This window comes from Dromiciops gliroides, chromosome 2 (assembly GCF_019393635.1).
Source record: "Dromiciops gliroides isolate mDroGli1 chromosome 2, mDroGli1.pri, whole genome shotgun sequence".
Lineage (NCBI taxonomy): Eukaryota > Metazoa > Chordata > Mammalia > Microbiotheria > Microbiotheriidae > Dromiciops > Dromiciops gliroides.
The window spans coordinates 438696770-438717344 of record NC_057862.1 but is presented as its reverse complement, the minus strand read 5'-3'; the positions used below and the strand labels follow the sequence as shown (position 1 = coordinate 438717344).

The 20575-nt window shown below is 38.7% G+C and overlaps 1 protein-coding gene and 1 pseudogene across 5 annotated transcripts in view; one reads left to right on the top strand and one right to left on the bottom strand.

Moving 5' to 3' along the window:
• Positions 1 to 2132: 2132 nt before the first annotated feature.
• On the top strand, positions 2133 to 3148 carry LOC122739082 (annotated as a pseudogene).
• A 3808-nt stretch (positions 3149 to 6956) lies between these two features.
• Positions 6957 to 20575, bottom strand: part of GMEB2 (glucocorticoid modulatory element binding protein 2) — a 56425-nt gene continuing 42806 nt past the window's right edge. For all 5 annotated transcript variants that reach the window (XM_043980194.1, XM_043980197.1, XM_043980195.1 and 2 more), the window contains one exon: positions 6957 to 12789. In XM_043980194.1, the coding sequence (XP_043836129.1) occupies positions 12143 to 12789 (647 nt within the window). In that variant the 3' untranslated portion in view covers positions 6957 to 12142. The remainder of the gene's footprint in view (positions 12790 to 20575) is intronic.

Below are 20575 nucleotides of genomic sequence, written 5' to 3'. Positions count from 1 at the left end.
TGGTCAGACCAGGGCAGAGTCCAGTAGAAGTAGTAAACCCTAAACAGAGTATCTCTCTTGATCTGCCTAAGATTGCATTTATTGACTGCTACATCATTATTGAGTTTGCAGTTCACTAAAACTTGTAAGGAATTCATTGTGATTTGGGGTTTCCATGACCCCATCTTTTCAGTCTGACCATAATGATTACAAACTCCTAGATAGTTTTTTATTGGATATTGTTTAACTACTCTTCAATCATCCCTCAATGCCATGATTTAATCTTTTTGCTGAAATATCAATCAATGACTATTCAAGGGAAGAGCATTCTTCCCAATCCTTCAAGTATGAAGGAATGTTATTTATATAAGCTATCTTCAAGGCCAGAGAAAAGGGTTTATTCTTTAAAGTAATTAACTTGACCACCCTCCTCTTGGTCATGTTCTCTTCTAGGCTATAAATTCCATGAATGAGGGACTGTGTCTTATCTAAACTTTTTACCTCTCCCAGAGTATAGTAGCATAATGCACACAATAAGCACTTGATAAATAATTGTTGGGAGATTAATTAATTAAATGCATGGGGAAAACTTAGTATACCTTAATCTGATTATATAAATTGTGAGATTCTCTCCTTGCCTTTTTAAGCTCGCACCCCGGAAGTGGAGTGCTTAGCAACCGGACTGGCATGCATAGCCCATGCACGGCCATTGGTCTCCTCCCCAAAAGGGTGGTCCTTCAAAAACTGGCGTACTTTTTACCACAAAGTATAAATTATCATTGTAATTAACTTTTCAAAAGATAGCATAAAATGCTTATGGAATGATAATGACATAAAGTACCATGGCACTTCCGCTTGGATGATCATAGGAAGTTTCAGATTGAAAGTAAGTAAAATGAAAAATAAGATTTGAGATGGACCTTGAGTGGTAGATAGATTTTACTAGAGCAAGCAGCAGCACCCTCAACAAAACATTTATTTATTCAGTTCTACTATGTGACAGTCATAGTGCTTAGTGCTGGTGGATACAAAGGAAAGCAAAATAGTTCTTGCCTCATAAAGTTCATATTACAATGGAAGAGACACATATAACAACTAGGTACACATATGTAGAGCATAATTGGGAGGTTATTGTTCATCCTCATTCTCCAAAGAGAACAGTGACATCATGGAGTGATTGCTTGACTTGCCACATGAATTGGATTGAGTGAGGGCAGAGCTGTGGAAAGTTGTCAGCCTCACTCTTTCCCCCCAGAGTCACTGAAATCCAGGGCAAGATAAAGTCAAGATGACTGCAATGGCCAGGGATGCAGTGGGTGACCTTGACCTTTTTAAATTAAGGTCTTTCCCAGCTCTCAGTTGGGTCTGTCGCAATACCCATTCAATAACTAACGACTGAGTAAGATTTGAGACAAAAGATGGCTCAATTACCATCATGGAGTTATCTTTCTGAAGGAGAATACCCTCAGAGTTTCTGGTCAGAACAGAAAACTGATATTTACACTCATTTAAAAGTCATCAAAACCTAAACAATGAGCCACAAAGGTTTTGGGCTGGGGCTATTATTGGCCATTGAATAAAAGCCAGAGAGATTCTGGATAAAGGTAAATCAACAGAAGCTTTGTTTATTTAACAATTTCATTGTTTTATCCCTAACAATTCTTTTTTATTTGCCATGTGTGTACTATATATGCAGAAACCAAGTTGAAAATAAAGTTGCCTACTTAGTAGCAAGAAATAATTGTACATGTTGTCTAAAAATATAATGAATAATTCTCTTGATATGAATATCATTGTTTAATAAACACTTATTGGTTGATAACTGGGATATGACACACATTTATGATTTGCGCATATGAGGAAAAGGAATTATAATTGTATTCACAACAAAAATTATAAAAAAATAAAAGTGTTAGCCATCTTCACAGCCAAATATTTTAAGAAGATAAAGAAATTTGGGGGGCCCCAGGGGTGAAGACGGTGCAAACGGCGAGGCTGCCGTTGTTTGTGACCCACATTCCTCACTCTCTCCATTCTCCGTCATTCACACGCCCCTCCCCCCCCAGCCCCGAGCCGGACTTCTCTACAGCGCCGTGGAGGTCTCAGGACTACCCGAGCCCTCTACCAAAGCAGCCAGCGGCGCGGAGGTTATCAGAATGTCCACTAATGGAGGGTTTGGCAGTACCAGCAGCATTGATGCTCAGCAGAGCCTTTTGGCCTCGTGTCATGGAAGAAACCCGAAATTTGACAGTGAAAGATTTCCTTGTGCAGGAGCTTCCACTAGCTCGTATTAAGAAGATCATGAAACTGGATGAAGATGTAAAGATGATAAGTGGTGAAGCCCCAGATATTGACATTGTGTTGACATTGTAGGCCTGGATCCACACAGAAGACAACAAATGCTGGATTCTCCAGAGAAATGGTATTGCCCATGGTGATTACAAAATTTGACCCAGTTCGACTTTCTCATCGACATTTTTCCAAGAGATGAACTAAAGCGTCCCAAGCATCCGGAAGAGGTGCGCCAATCTGTGACTCCTTCGGAGCCAGTCCAGTACTACTTCACATTGCCCAGCAGGGCCGTCAAGGGTCAAGGTCAGCAGACTGGCCAGCAGACCACACCTCTACCACCACCATCCATCCAGTCAGGGACAGATCATCATTGCCCAGCCTCAGCAGGGCAGACCCACCCAAGGACAATACAAGTTGGAGAAGGTCATCAGGTGCAGATCGTCCAGGGCCAGCCGCAGCAGGCACGAGCAGCACAGGACAGACATGCAAGTGATGCAACAGATCATCACCAACACGGGGGAAATCCAGCAAATTCCGGTTCAGTTAAACGCTGGCCAGCTGCAGTATTTCCGCTTAGCACAACCTGTATCAGGCACCCAGGTTGTTCAGAGACAGAGCCAGACTCTTGCAGCCAGTGCACAGCAGATTACACAGAAGTCCAGCAAGGACAGCAGCCAATTTAGCCAGTTCACAGATGGACAGCAGCTGTACCAGATCCAGCAGGTCACCATGCAGCCGGCCAGGACCTCTCGCAGCCCATGTACATTCAGTCTGCTAACCAGGCCTCCGACGGGCAGACCCTCAGATGACGGGCACTGCGCCCGGCTGGGGCCTCGCACGGGGCCACACAGACTCCATTTCTGCCTCTGTGGCCTGACCTGAACGTCCCACCACCCCAGATCCTCCCGAGAGGAAAGACACTGGTGCACACAGCCCAGCTGCGGGCCGGGAAACCGCCAACCGAAAGAGGCAACGATGTTTTTTCATTTCCTTTTTCTCTCTGTTCTGGTTTTGTTTTTTGTTCTTCAAAGGAATCAGTATTTCAGTACGTTGAGCTGTATGTCAGTGCTCTTGAAATGGGAAATATCCAATGAAAACATATTTATAGCATTTTCTTGAGGATGTGGTACCAACGTGCGCCCCTCCTTGTGCCCCTTCCCCACCAAGAGCAGCTCTCCAGGGCGTGGGAGGATCTCCCACAACAGCTGCCTTAGCCTTACCTGCCACCTCAGGCGGGTGCCCCGACTCCCCCCAGTCACTGGCCCCTATCGAGAGCGAAGCCTCTGCTTCTGCCTCTCGCTCTAGAAGCTGCAGAGGAACAGTCTTTGTGTTCAAAGATGAACTTACCTCCTGGCACAGTGTCTCCTCTCTTCTGGACCCCTCTGCCCAGGGAAACTGGGCCTTCCCCCCTCCCCAATTCTTTCCCCTCAAGAAGCAAATGAATAATAGTGCTCCTCTCCTCCTCCTTTGCTTCACGGACTTCAAACTGCATGAATTGAAATGCAAAGAATAAAGCTCCTTTTTAGAGAAAAGAAAAAAAAAAAAGAAATTTGAGAATTTTAGCCTATTCAGAAAAGGCAAATGAACAAAGCTTTATTTATATACAAATAGAAGTATTCTTATTTTTAAAGATATATGGTCACTGTTAAAGCAATTTAAAGAGAAATACTGACCTTTTCAGTGATTCATGGTATTATAAACTTTGGGCTGCTGTAATGAATAAAGGGCCAGTCTTAAGAGTCCATCCTCTAATACAAACTCATTCTGTGACTCAGAAAGTCTTTTAAGTTCTCAATGCCTAAGGAAGCTCTTTAAAACCATAAAATCACTGCATTGGTAAGGAAGTTTGGAAATTAAATATACTGTACAACATTTAAATACTAATGTTGATAATAGATAAATTGGATGTAATCTAGAAGGAAGGCACTTGCAAGTGATGGGGAAAGGCCTCTTGCAGAAGGTGGGATTTGAGGTGAATCTTGAAAAAAAAGTAGATAGAGTGGTGGACCTGGAGTCAGGTAGACTCATCTTCCTGAGTTCAAATCTGGCCTCAGATACTTACTAGCTGTGATGACCCTGGACAAATCATTTAACCCTGCTTGTCTCAGTCTCCTCATCTATAAAATGAACTGGAGAAGGAAATGGCAAACCACTTAAAGACCTTTGCCAAGAAACCACAAATGGGGTCACAAAGAGTCAGACACAACTGAAAATGGGGTCATGAAGAGTCAAACAGAACTGAAAAAGGACTGAACATCTTGAAGGAAGACAGAGAAGCCAACAACAAAAAAGTATTTATTAAGCTCTTACTCTGAGTCTCACACAAAGGTGAGAAGGAAGAACATTTCAAACATAGAGTCAGAAGATAAAAAGGCTAGGATTAAGAGGAATGTACAAAGAACTGCAAGTAAGCTAATATAGCTCAAGCATAGCTTGGGTAGAAGGGAATAAAATAAACACACTGAAAAAGTAGGAAGAGCCAAGTTATGAAGGACTTTAAAGCAAAACAGAGGATTTTATATTGATTCTGGAAACAAAAGGGAACCATCAGAGTTCATTGAGTATAGGTTGAACATGGTCAGACCAATTTTGGAGATGAGTTGGAGTGCAGAGAAACTAGATCAGGGAGAACAATTGGGAGGTTATTATGAGAGTCCTGGTGAAGAGGGTCTGAACTATGGTGGTAGCTATGTGTTATGTGAGTAGTAAGAGGGGAAATTTGTAACAGATGTGGAAATAGGACATGATTTGGAAACTGGTTGGTTATGTGAGGTGATGAGAGTGAGGGGCCTGAGGATGATACGTGCCAGGTCTAGTATAAGTAACTGGGATGATGGTGGTATTTGTGATAATAAGAGGAAAATTTTAGAAGAGGAGGTTTGGTGACAAAGAATAATGAGTCAGTTTTGTATAGGATGAGTTTGAGATGTCTACTGGTATCCAGTTCAAGCAGGTGTGAGAGCTTGGAGGTAGAGACAGGTTAGGGCTTTACAAACAGATCTGATAATCACCTGCATAGAGATGACATTGGTAAGAGGGGATGAGATTCCCAGTGGTGATATAGTATAGTAGAAGAGGTCCCTTTTGGGGACACCAGGAGGTAGAGGGCATGACATGATAAAGATCCAGCAAAGGAACCTGAGAAATCAGTTGACAGAACTTGGAGAGAGTAGTATCATGAAAATCTAGAGAAGCAGATCCAGAAGGGATGACTGACTGTCAAAGGCTTTTGAAGAGAAGTCAAAAGGGATTAAGAAAAGCTCATTAGATTATCAGCAATTAAGAGATCATTAGTAAGGGGCAGCTAGGTGGTAGATAGAGCACCGGCCCTGGAGTCAGGAGTACCTGAGTTCAAATCTGGCCTCAGACATTTAACACTTACTAGCTGTGTGACCCTGGGCAAGTCACTTAACCCCAATTGCCTCACTAAAAAAAAAAAAAAAGAGAGAGAGAGATCATTAGTAAACCTTGGAGAGAGGAGTTTCCAGTTGAATGAGGACTGAAGCCAAATCGAAGATAGTTTAGAAGGGAATCGATGCTATTTCTCATATGCTGAATTCCATCTTCTGTTTCTGAGCCATGCATTGTCTATCTCTGGGACTATCCCTGCTCTTCTTCCCCACCCAATCCCCAACCCCAACCCAACCTGAACTGCTCTCTCTCATCGCCACATCTTGGAATCCCTAACTTCCTTCAAATGTTCCTCCAGAGCCACCTCTGACAAAATGGGACTTTCCTGATTCCCTGAGTTATGTTCCTGACCCATGTAAACTAATTTATATTTACTTACTACTAATATATGTTGCATCCTCCCATTAGAATGCCCATGAGGGCAGACTTTAGTTTTAGTCTGTATCCCTAGTGTGCTCAAAACCTGGCACATAGAAAAACAATGCTTCTTGATTTGAATTGAATGGAAAGAATGAGTTGCCTGAATGATTTTCTTTTGAGTCTACTATATACTAAAAGTTCTTCAAGTGCATTTAATAGCTGATACTATAAGGCAGGATATTTCTCACTGGACACAATTAACAAAAATATTGAATGATGGTCAACTGTGAATGACTTAGCTATTCTCAGCAATAGTGATCTAAGACGTTTCTAAGACAAAGACTCATGATGAAAAATGCTATCCACCTCCAGAAAAAAAAAAACAAACAAACGATAGAGGGGGCAGTTAGGTGGCACAGTGGATAAAGTACTGGCCCTGGATTCAGGGGGACCTGAGTTCAAACCCAGCCTCAGACACTTGACACTTACTAGCTGTGTGACCTTGGGCAAGTCCCTTAACCCTCTTTGCCCAACCAAAAAAAAATTTTTTTTAACATATTAAAAAAAAAAAACTAATGGAGTCTGAATGCAGATCAAGCATACTTTTAAAACTTCTTTTTCTTTTGGTTTTTTTTTTGGGGGGGGAGGGCTGTATTTTCCTTCACAACATGACTAATATGGAAATATGTTCTGCATGACTGCACATGTATAACCTATATCAAATTGCTTGCCTTCCCAATGAGGGAGGAGGGGATAGAGGGTGGGAGAGAATTTGGAACTCAAAAAAAATTTTTTAATGTTAGAAATTGTTTTTATGTGTAATTGGAAAAAAAATTAAATATTAATAAAATAAATAAGAGGTAGGATGTATTTAAACTTAATTCAGAAATCCTCAATAACCAAGAGACACCAGATATGAAAAAAATTTTTTATTTTAAATCAAAATATCAAGCAGATACTGGCAAAAACAATATACAAAACAGAACTCAATATGTCAACCCTTCCTCCCAAATCATCTCTGAGCAGGCACTGATAGGAAACAAATATTCCCTTAGGAAAAGCAACTTTCAATTCCAGCTCTTCTGGAAAATGGAAGCCAAATAAAACCAGTCTGTCTATATTTACAGTTTTCATTTTATGGCAAACCTGTCTCTTGTACATGGTTTCAGAATATTCTTACTTCTAGTTAACCCATGTAAAAAGAACAGTATCCTTTGAGGGGTAGGTATGGGGAAACAGTGCTAACTGGGACCTGTGTCCTAAAAAGACAGTATGTAGAGTACATGTGTTACACTGTTAATTTACAAAAATTGAAGAGAAAGGGGGGGAGCTGTTGTATGCCGCTGTATATGAAATTGTTAGTTACAGAAGCAACAACTAGCTTGCAGATGAGTTTAAGTGGGGTATGATTTCTGTGAGTGTGCATCACTATCTTCCGGAAGTCACACCTAGTCCAGGCCCTTTCAATACCCAATAGGCATCCTGGCCTTGGCCCCATATTTCCAAATGAAGCAAAATATTTGATTATTAAAATATTCCTTAAGGGTTTGAAAATAACAAGAACTTTTCATTCAGCTGAAGTCAGCTTTTATTAGGTGCAATGAATACTAAAAGTTAACTAAGGAGTCACTATTGACAGTGCTCAAAGAACAAATGGATCCAGACCTTCACATATTTTTTTTTTTTAAATCCTCTCCCCTTTAAGAGAAAATTATTTTCTAATTTTGTTGGAAACTTAAACTGGTAATATTATCCTCTAAGACTATGGCCCAAGACTGAAGCTGTCCTTCTCTGCTTGATTTTATCTAGCCAGTGGCAAGTCCTTTAAAAAAAAAAAATTACAGGTCTTCAAAAGCTGCACTTTTAGAAAATCACCTTTTAGTGCTTGTGGTCTATCAGCTTTTATAATGTACTGGTGGTGTAGTGAGGGAACAGCGTTAACAAAACCATAAGTCAGAAGTTGAGAACATGCTAACAGTGAGCAACAGATTTTTGAATTTTGTTTGTGGCACTTAATTGTTGCTTTTTATTTGTGCTAGGACTATGAAACTGAATTTTTCTCCATGGATCGATAAGCCAAAATAGGAAAAAAAAAAAAAAGGTTTCCTGCTTTTGCTTTAAGAAAAGAAGTGAAACTAACCTACTTACTTTTATCCCTTTAGTTTCATTTATTAAGGAGATCATAGGATCATAGATTGAGCTAGAAAGGGCCATGGATGTTATAGACAGCATGAAAAGGGAAGAGTGCAATTGGGTATTTAAAATAGAAAACCATATAAAAGGCTTTTCCCAAGGGTGGCAACCATTTTTTTTATTAGAGACATGATTCTTATCCCAATAGCACCCCATTAAGAAAGGAAAATATGAGGGTGACCGCAGTTAAGTTTGATATTCACTGAGTATACGGAGCCTTCAAGATTGAGGACACTGACAAGATCAGCACAGGATCCTAGGAGCATCAGAAACAACCTGCTGCTGTGTTGGCCTGCTGCACCATTGCTAACATAATAAGGCTACAGGGCTGAATGAAAATTGGTAGATATACTTTAACCTACAGGGCTGGAAAAAACATTTAGCCTTTGGACTTCGGTTTGTTACATCAGGTATAAGATCATTTGAGTCAATACCACCACTCCCTTTTAGTTCCCTATACTTATTATATCAAGTATAATCCAGACTCCTAGAGGTAATATGACTCATAACTGAAGTATGAAAAAATTATCTTAAAAGTGAGTATCTATAAATAAGTCAATACTGGTATGGAACCAGATGACTCATAACAAAAAAGGGAACAAAATTTAACAGAGAGGACATCAGAGCTTCAGTAATTTGACAGAGTGAGAGAGTAATAATATTAGATGAAAGTCACAACTGAGAAGTGGAAATGTCTTAGGAAAAAATAGATTTGTATATGAATCAATTCAAAGAAGGAATATATTGTGATGCATTTAAAATAAGCTCCATTCAAAGCCACACTACATTAAATTAAGTCAGTTTTCTAATGGCTTTAAATAGAGTAAAGAGACAGTAAGTGACCTACTGGCCTCCTCGTGTTGCCCTGATATACTTAGGAAAAAGGATCCCCACAATAGCCACTAGTCAGACAACGAATGAATGGGCTGCTGGGCTGCAAGACTGTTATAGGAAACAAATGTAACTGGCTTGACCTATAAGCAAAGGCATAATTAGTCTATCAGGGCAGGAACTGGGCTATGGCCAAAATTTCCTTCAAAATACATGCACACACAAGTACACGTGCATGCACAAACATAAAGAAAAATATATTTTAGGCCAGTGATGAGATTGTATAGTTTTAGCTGCCCTAGTAAAGTAAACTTACAACACAAGAGACACTCTATACCCAGAAAGAAGCATAAGAAAAATCACTTCAATAAATATTTTCACTTCCTTCTATTTCTTAAGAAATTATACCTGACAGCTTTCAACTTTCTTATCACCAAGCTCCCTGGAATAAGCTGTGAGGCTGCTGGAAAGAGTAACACACACTGGAGCTGATCAGTCTTTCTCAGTAAGTCGGGGCAATTTGAAGAATTTAAGTCAGCAAAAGCCAGAAAATTGTGAAAAAATAAAATTTAAACCCCCAAATTTCCAAATTGGTAACTTTAATTAAAATTGTCTGTGACTCAGGCACTTTTATCTTCCAAATTACTGCAAGATATTTTCCTGTAGGAAAAATGTCCTTAGTCTTTAAGAATTTCCCCCTTCTTTAAAAAAAAGGAAAAAAAAAAAGAGGGAAATTTCAAAGTTGATTGCTGCAATCACTTTTTCTTTTCCTTCTTTGACCCAGAATGCAACTTGGAATTCTTTATTCAAAGACCACTTTCCCTGGCAACTCTAGAGTATCTTGCGAGCAATGCTTTCTTTCCCTTTATGCAAGAGATACTGAGCACAAAACACCTCAGTGAGTTGCTCATGACCTCGCAATCAGGCAGAATTCAATGGTTTGATTCCTTACTATGTTCTGACTATGAGCAGGGTCCTCCTAAACTGAAATCCAGAGCAGAAAAGACCTTCACTGCACATGATCTTTCTGCATCTCTCTATTTGTGCTGTTTCAAACCTTTAGGAATAGCCACTTAGACTTCATGATTTAAATGTTATTGGAAAATCCAAAGAGGTGCTCTGAGGCCAGGGAAAACCATTGCTTAGGCACATCCAACTCTGGTATTTAAGCAGGATTTGTATATACCAGGCTTCCAGCTGTTGAAGGCTCAGGTGACAGAGATAGTCAAGGTAAATCTGACTCAAAGTGGCTATGGTGGTGGCTGCTTGGGATTAATCTGCTAACAAAGCTGCATGTATGAGGTATGAGAGCAACACTGAGCAACCACCAAATTTAAATTTGAGAATCTTATAACCCGGTAACATTTAACATACTGTATGTACCTTATTCATAGATTTACAAATAGTTGAGTCCCTATCATTATCTAAATCTTACAGTTATATTTCTGGTAACCTGTTATTATTTTAATAATCTATTTGGTGCATCCCAACACCTGGGCAAAGCATAATCTCCCTGGGTTACTAGATGATAGATGTAGTCTTAAATTCCCAGAGTTCCTTCTTTACTACATGTGAATGTAACACAATTTTAAAACCAACCTACAAGCTGTTGTAATGGCCACTTAAGAACCCAGGCTTAGTCTCAGAACAGGGTCCCCAAGTCCTAGCAAAGAGAAAAGCAAAGTAGCCAAAGAATTTTAAATATTGGTTCAGATAAGCTCATGAGATTACCTGATAAAGATTCTAACACAATGCTAGGCCATTTAAAAAATATAAAACATACAAACTCCAGAATCATCTTAGGAAACCTATATACCTAGCATTCTTTTGTTAAAAATGCTACAAATTTAACTTTCCCTGAATGTTGAAATGATTCATTTTGAAATATTCAAACTACTTGTTTACTCTGGCCTAGTCAGGATCATAAATAGGACAAATAGACTGACTCAGTAGCTCAATCTTCCTAAAGATTTTGGGGTAAAATATTCACATTTATTGGCCCCTTTTATGCCCTCTCCCCTCTTAGTACCCACCTTGAGACAGAGAAAGGAAGTTTGTGTCTCTATGTGGCCTGCTTTGAACTTATTCACCTGCACCTTAAAGATTCCTCTAAAGTCTTCTCCCAGATCTGTATGTGTACACATATACATTATATAAACCTATAATGTATATATAATTATAAAAGGAAGGGGGAGGAAGGAAACTATCCAAATTAAAACCTACAGAAAAACTGTGGGAAGACACCAAATCCATAGGATCCATGGATTTTTCCACACTTGGGTATGGTCCCCAAGACCTTTATTATTGTCCCTTTTTTCCCTTGAACACTTCTCAGACCTCAGGCAAGGAACTTGGCTAGAACTGGGGGGGAAAAAAAAACAGGCACATGTGACTACTGATTTGCACCAAATTGTGCAGATACTTGTCACCCCAAGCTCCTAAGTCTTATACAGACCTCATCTGGTGCAAAAATGCATTAACTGAACTTTACCACATACCCTATGCTGTAAACCAAACTAACCTTCACAGGAAATGACAAGAAAGCGATAGAAAACCCTGGAATTGAAACCCCAGGAGTTGATATGTAATATTACTCTGTTAGAGAATCAACATTTTCCTGAGGTTTTTTAGGTCCACATCCACAAATTTTTCTTCAATCTTTTTCATCCTCTACTTTTCATCCACCCTACTTTACCTAGACTTGTTTCTTGCTAGTCATTCTCCTGCTATTTCTAAATGTGAAACCATGCTATTAAGCAATAGATGGAAAAATACATATCCCAGGAAAAAAGGGGGAGAAAAGTTTAGTACTTGAAAACTTTTTATAAGTTGGTATAATTCATCTAACCCTTTTTTTTTGTTTTTGGTGTTTTCTTTCTCTCTCTCTCTTTGGTTCAGCAGCCTCACCATTACCCACTTTAGCCAAGTTATCTCCAAGTTTTGATTCCTTCTACCTTTTTTACCCTCATTTTCTTACTCTGCAGCAGACTGGGAAAAGGCAGCTCTCAAAGACAGAATCCATTTTTAAGTGTTCTGTTAAAGGTCCATCTCCTTTAAAAAATTTTTTTATTATTTTTTACTTCTGATCATGATCTTCTGACACCGTGGTTACCTCAATGGTGGTATGCTCCTCTGATGTTGCCCCACTCTCCACAGCACTAGATGGCATGGTCACAATTGTACTACCACTAGGAGACACCTGTGTTACGTTCTGTATGGTGGTGCCCAAGCCAGGCAAAGTGAGCAGCTGAAAAGGGCTCACCACTTTAACCACAGTGCTGCCATCCTGCATTGCTGCTGTGCTGAGTACGGTGAGGTTGGAAGCATCAGGATGGATCTCCACAGTGCTGGGGAAATTAGAACCTGAAGAGGCCAGTACAGTATATCCCCCAAGTAGTGGTGAGGCTGGGGAACTAGCAGGAGAAACTTGGGTAGAACTTTTCCCCAATATGGTAGATGGAAGAGTAGATACCACTTTGCTCAGTGGCAAGTTGGCAAGCTGAGAGACTGGGACTCCTTGAGTGAGGGCTATCTGTGCAGACTGGGTCAGTACTTGAGAGGTTATAGCAGCTGGTCCAGATGTAGCCCTTGTAAGGCGGGGACGTTTCATGGGTGGTGGAAGAGAGACAGGGGTCAAAGTCATTAGCACGTTATTCAGATGTTGGGATTTATGCTTCAGTTCCTTGGCTCTTTTCCGATGCTCATCACATTGCTGCTCTAAAGCTAAGGGGAAGAAATAAGAAAAAAATGAAGCAAGTCTATGACTTCAAAGAAGTGCACCATCTGCAACTGATGTGGAATCCAAACTTAACAAAAATGTATTGAATGACATGCAATTATGCTGAACACCATGCCATGGTCCTACTTTAGTTAAGATACTACAGAGGCAAAATAGTGCTATAATATGAGCACTGTGGTTTGAGAGGGAAGGTTGTCCCTGACAGAGGAACACAGGTTTCATGGAAGAAGTTATTATCTGAGTTGGATGTTAAAAGATGGGCAAAAATTCAGCATGCACAAAGTGGAAGAGAGGATGTGAGCAAAAACACAGAGACCAGAAAACATAATGGAGAACTACTCAGGGGACAGGGTGATTCAGTTTGACTGAAGAGCATCATGCTTAGAATGCAAAGAGGAGAGTAACATGAACTAAGGCTAGAAAACAAAGGTGATATGAGATTGTAGAGGGTTTGAATTTCCAGGCAAAGAAATTTCAATTTTATTTGATGGCTAATAGGGAACCATTGGAGAGTCTTTTTTTTAAATGTTATCTTTTTGTTTTTATATCAGCTTCTTTGCAAAATATACCTTTTCCCTACCCTAATCCCTTTCTAGAAAGCAAAATCATCTCCTGTAACAAAGTTTGTGTTGTTGTTGTTGTTTTTTAATAAAGAGGGGGGAAAAGTCAGGTCAGCAAAACCAGCTAACATATCACTCTATTCCATCTACCATGTTGCTATACACTCCAGACCAAAGAGTTAACCAAAGTCAACCCTTTCAGATCTTGAACTCCTGCCAAAAATCTTTGTGGGTATCTCAGATGATCTACTATATCTAGGCTAGCTCCAGCCTTGCTCCATTCCATGCCCCAGCCATTTTCTTGTTATCTAATCTGTCACTAAGCTTGTACTCTGACCACCTTTCCAGCTCCAGACTCACAATCAAATCAGTAGCACCACTGGGAATGGATCTACTACCCTATGGCTCACCCACAAAACTCCTCTTCCAGACACCACCACCCTAACTATATTACCTCCTACTATTAGAATGCAAGCTCCTTGAGGGAAAAGCCTGTCTCCCTTTTGAATTTTTTTCCAGCAGCACTTAGCACAGTACTTTGCAAATACTATATCCTTAAAAATGCTTCTTTATTCATCCTCATCAACCAAGTATGAGTAAATATAACTGCAACCCAAGGGAAAGAGGTACCTTTTCTCAATTCTTCTCCAGAGGAAAACTTGGTCATTATAATTACACAGCATTCAGTTTTGATTCTTTATTTGCATTGTTGTGCTCATTGAAGATACTATTTTCCTTGTTCTGCTTACTTCTCTAGCATCAAATGAATACAACAATGCAAGGTGATATAAATGATATAATAACAGTAAATAATAATTTCACACCTGTGTTCCTCCTACCTCTACAAAAGAGTAAGGGGAAATGAAATGCCTTCTCCTATTTCTTTTTGGGTACCTTGCTTGTTCTTTGTAATTTTGTGGCTGCTATTCTTTACACTGACATTGCTGTCACTCTGCATACTGTTTCCTTGGTTCTGCTTACTTTATTCTTCATCAGTTCATTTAAGTTCACATTTCTCCATATTCATCACATTCATCATTTCTTAAAGCACAGTAACAATCCATTGCATTCATGTATCATGTTTTGTTTAGCGATGGCCTACAGATGGGAATCTATTTTGTTTCCAGATCTTTACTACCACAAAAGGGCTGCTACAAATATTTTGTTGTATATGGGATCTTTCAACTCCTTGGGCTATATACCTAACAATGGGATCTCTGGGTCAAAAAGCATGGACATTGAAGCCACCTTTTTTTTTTTTTTACCACCTATCAATCAATGAAGGGGCATTTATTGAACACTTACTTGCAAAGGCAAGAAGACAGGTGATGGCTGGGTCAGGATGGGCTGAAGTAGGGAGGGACCTAAAGCAAGGAGACCAATTAAGTAGGCTATTGCAATAAATATACTAAAACGTGAAACAGGCCTGACCAGGGATAATAGCTGTGGGAATGGTGAGGGGCAAGTATGCAACAGATGTAAAGAAAGGGCATGATTTGGCAACTGACAAGATATATGGGGTGAGTGAGAGTGAGGAGACAAGAATAACACTGAAGTTGTGAACCTGGGTGACGAGAAGAATGGTAGTACCCTGGACAGTTCTAGAGAAGTTCAGAAGATTAGGTTTAGGAGAAAACAGAATAAGTTGTTTTGGACATGTTGAGTTTCAGAATTCTCTGAGTATTCTAGTTCAAAATGTTGAACAAGCTGTTTGTGAAGCAGGATCACAACTTAGGAAAAAGACTAGAGCTGAAGATCAATAGAAATCTATCCAAGCCTTAACACTGAAAGCTACCTTTACTCCTTCACACCAAGACAGAGAAAATGATGCAACTGTTCTGATTGGGTCTACAACAAATGCATGGCACACAACATCAACTAGGCCCTCACTGCCTGTCAGTCTTCCTGTGCTGACCTGGGCTCCACACTGAAACAATGACTCACTGGTTTCATTTGGTTTTTTTCCCCTTGGATTTCTTGATCTGGTGTGTTTTCTTGATCTCTAAGGAGGTGATGAGGGGTGTGGAGGGTGAGGGAGCTAAGCTATACTTCTTACTACTACCTTGCCATCTTGGCTCTGCCCTCCAACACATATTCTTAGTGCAAAAGCTTTTAAATTTCATGTAACTGAAATGATCTATTTCATCTTTTGTGATCACCTCTATCCCTTGTTTTCTTAAGAACTGTCCCAGGGGCAGCTAGGTGGCGCAGTGGATAGAGCACCAGCCCTGGATTCAAGAGGACCTGAGTTCAAATCCAGTCTCAGACACTTAAATCACTTAACCCCAATTGCCTCACCAAAAAAAAGATTAATAAAGCCTTACTATCTTAAAAAAAAAATGAGCCAGAGAAAAACATTGGGAGTCATCAAGGCAGAATCTAAAGCCATAGTAATAAATGAAACTGCCATGTGATAAAGATTATAAAGAGAAGATGAAAGAGAGAGAAGTTTGGGAAGCATCTATTTTTAAAGAGGCTAGAAGATGATGAGGAACCAATGAAAGAGACATGGATTAGTTATCTAGGCAGAAGAACTATGAGTGTAGTGTCTCAGAAGTTTCTATAGTTCATAGCTTCCTATCTTATTTTAGTTGCACCAACTGTTAATGAAAAAGGTTTTATCCTATTTCTTCCTTCGTGATGGATAGCCTTTATCCCTTATGTGCTTAAGAACTCTCCCCCCAGGGGCAGCTAGGTGGCACAGTGGATAGAGCACCGGCCCTGGATTCAGGAAGACCTGGGTTCAAATCTAGCCTCAGACACTTGAGACTTACTAGCTGTGTGACCCTGGGCAAGTCACTTAACCCCAGTTGCCCTGCAAAAAAAAAAAAAAAAAAGAACTCTCCCCCCAGCCACATCTGTGAAAAGTAACTGAAAAAGCTTTAGTAGAAGTGGTCAAAAGTGTAGAATGCTATGCAGAGGTCATGGAATATAGATACTTCAGTGGATCTATAAGCGAAATGATGTGGGTATCTCTTCAATAATGCAAACTATAACCCACCCTTTATGATGCTTATCCATGTTCTCCCATAAATTTGCCATGGGACTCAACTGAGTGGGCTGGTGGCCTTCCTCACATTCTTTATATATTGTGTATTTACCAATGAAGAAAGTAAAAAGGCTGTCAGCTATCCCTTGCTCTTGTTATGTGAGTAGCCCATCTTTTTTTTTCCATTGTACATTTTTCCAATAGCATCCTTCACACCAATTCCTTCATGATTCCTTATTTGTAGCACTTTTTAGTCTGCTCACATTCACCATGTGCCTCTTCTTTGTCCTCCAGGTGATCCTCAACTTCAGTTTTCCTGAGACTATAGTACTCTATGAATCAGTTACATATCACCAGTGGAAGAAAACTCATGTTCAAAAGATAAATCTTAGTTTAATTTTTAAAATTCTGCAGCTTCCCAAAGGCAAATCTCCTTTTCCTGTTCAATTTTGAGTCTAGCTCATTGTAAATTTACAGTGTTTGTCCAAAATATGGTAAGACAACTCTAAGTTGTCCATGGATATAAACAAAGTCTAAACAATAAGCACTCTTCATCCTTTTGTTTTTTCTACTTTGATAAGGAGGCCAAAAAATTTGGAGTTTACCCCATGATATTCTGATGCTTGATGTGATCAGTATAATGTCACCTACAAACAGAAATACCTGGAAGTTCTCTTTGGGTGGAATCTCTCTTCAATTTGGACTCTATACTGCTCATCTTCCATGATTGTGGCAAATGCCTTTGGCAAACATACATCTCTTTGCCTATGCTTCACTTGATATGAATAATTAGAAAATTGTTGAACAAAGCTCTCCCTATTGTCATATTTTTCAAGGTACAGTCTATGATTTTCACAAACACATGGGAGAAACTTTCTGGAAGAGAACCTTTAGAGTGACATTTTTGCTCTACCAAATCAAATGCTTTTTAAAATAATCATCAAACAATAAGCACAATGGGATCCTGTAATCTCTAGAATTCAGATAAAAGTATGTGACTATAAAGATGTAATCTAATGCAGAATATTACTTATGAAAACCTGATTAATGTCATCATTAGGAACTCCCTCAGTGTATTTGTATATTATTGTCAAAAAAATATAGATAGGAAAATAGACACATAGGTTAGTAGTTATTGATGTTCTTTCTGTTGCCTTTTTAACATAATAATAAACATAATCCCCCCCCCCATCTTTGGTCATATATCTTGAGACTTCTACATACCTTGTATATATACATATGTATATATGCTGTATATAGTATATATTTATAAGTGTTACATGTATTTTTATATGTACTCTTGAATACATATACACACATCCCACAATTACTATTTTGATCTTTTATCATCCTTGCCAATCTGATGAGTATTTACCATAAAGAAGCACTTTCACTACAGGCTGGGGTGGGGTAGGGAAGGTGGGTCAGTTGGTAGATAGAAATCGATATGGGAAAAGAAAAAAGTTATACTTTATTCATTAAAACTAATTTAACTGACTACTATGGTAATGTTTTACATAAATGGAAATGCATAACCCACATCTGATTGCTTAGGGAGGGAGGAGGGGAGAGAGAGAAGGAGGGATAAAATTTGGAGCTCAAAACTATAAATAAAAATGTTTATTATCTTAAAAAAGGATCATTAAAGAAATTATGTGTTGTACAAAAATATTTATAGCTGCTCTTTATGTGGTGGCAAGGAATTGGAAGTTATGGGGATGCCCATCAATTGGGGAATGGTTGGACAAGTTGTGGTATATGAATACAATGGAATACTATTGTGCTGTAAGAACCGATGAGCAGGAGGAGTTCAGAGAAACCTGGAGGGTCTTGTGTGGGCTGATGATGAGTGACATGAGCAGAACCAGAAGAACATTGTACACAGTATCATCAACATTGAGTGTTGATCTACTGTGATGGACTATATTCTTCTCACCAATGCAACGGTACAGAAGAGTTCCAGGGAACTCATGATAGAAGAGGATCTCCAAATCCAAGAAAAAAAAAAAAAGAACTGTGGAGTATAGATGCTGAATGAGCCATACTATTTCTTTTGTTTTTTCTATTTTGAGGTTTTTCATCATTGCTCTGATTTTTCTCTTATAACATGACTAATGCAGAAATAGGATTAATGTTATTATGTGTATATGTATATATGTATATATGTATATGTGTGTATATATATATATATATAAAGCCTATACCAGATTACCTGCTGTCTAGGGGAGGGAGGGAGAAAAATCTGAAATTGGAAAGCTTGTATAAACAAAAGTTGAGAACTATCTTTATGTGTAACGGAAAAAAATAAATAAATAAAATTTTTTTAAATTATGTGTAATTAGAAAATATTTAACAAAATAAATATTTTTAAAATAAAAAAGAAACTAATTTAATTAAATATGGCTGTTAAATAAGTTTAAGTAGTTGTAATGATGTTCAATATTAGGATTTCAAGTAAAAACTTAGTTAAACAAATAAACATTAGAAAATTTGTACCAAACCACTAAGAGAAATTCAAACTAAAACAATTCTGAGGTTCCACCTCACAGGCAAAGATGTCAAAAGAGGAAACAGTCATTGTTGGAGGGATTGTGAGAGGACAGGGTCATTAATTCACTATTGGTAGAGCTATGAATAAACTCGAACATTCTGGAAAACAATTTGAAATTATATCCCTAAACTATACTTTTACTTACTTTCACTTTTACTCATATGCCTAAGATTAGTCATGTACCCCCAAAGAGAGCAAGGACAGAAGAAAAGTATCTATATGGAGCAAGAATATTTACAGCAACACTTTTTGTGGTAGCAGAGAACTAGAAACAAAATAGATGCCTGTGAATTAAGAAGTGGCAGTACAAATCCTGGTATGCAAATGTAATGAGACTCTATTGTTCCATATGAAGTGATGAATATGATGGTTTTGGAGAAATATGGATTTATGTGAGAACCAGTGGAACAATTTATATTGATAATAATAATATGAGAGTAAATAACTTTTAAAGACCTCAGGACTCTGACTCCAAAAGACTGGGAATGAAACAATTTCTTACACCTCTTAGAAGAGAAGCAACAGACTAGAGGTACAGAAATCAGACAAGCATTCTCAAATGTGATCAATGCATTAGTTTTGTAACAAGGGAAAACTTTTACTCAGGAATCAGAAGATAGGTAAGTACTGATACAGGGGGAAAAAGACCATTAATAAATTTTATTTTAAAAAGATGCACATCCAGGATGGTAATGTTAAAGTTCATATGTTCATTCCACCATCCTTGTACCCTGGCTTCTGACCTCACTACAATACAAAAAATGTATTCTGTAAGGTTACCAACAATTTATTAAATGCTAAACCAATAGCCTTTTTTTTTAACCTCATCTTCATCCTTTTTGACCTGTTTAATGTTTGACACTACTGACCATCCCCTCCTCCCAGAAACTCTCTCTTACCTGGGCTTTCCTGTTTTCCAATTACCTGTCTGCTCTTTCTCAGTTTCTTGATGGAACATCATCCATGTGCTGTCCCTGTATGTTCTCTAGACATCTGCCCTATAACCTCTTCTCTTTTCCCCATGCATTCTTATATAAGTTCCCACAGATCCAAATATCTTGTGAGAATCACTTCCAAATCTATATATCCATCTCTTATTTTTTCTCCTGAGTTTTAGTTCCATATTACCAATTATATTTCTACCTGAATGTTGCAAAGAAATCTCAAAAATGGAATCAACCCATATTGACCAACAACAGCACAGTGGAGTAGAAAGTTGGAGGATCTGTTTTACTTTGAACAAGTCACATAACCTCCCTGGCCCTCAGTTTCCTGATCTGTTAAAAAAAAAATTGCAGGTTGATCTATATGGCATCTCAAGTCTCTTTGTAATTTAAAATTATAATCTTAAATTCCCTATATTTATTGGAGGCACTACTATCCTCCAATTAGTCAAATTCAAAACCTCAAAGAGATCTTTGATTCTTCTCTTTCTCACCCCTCATATCCAATCAAGTGCCAAGTTTTCCTGTTTTTGCCTTTCCAGCACCTCTCTCATCCACCATCTCCTTCTTCTTACCTAGTAACCAACCTAATTACCTGGTCCTTATCACATTTCACATAAACTACAACAACTTCCTAATTGATCTTTCTGACTCCAATATCTCTCCTCTCCAACTTGTCCATCCCCTCTGTTACTAATGTTTTCCTCCCTTCATCAAATTACTTTG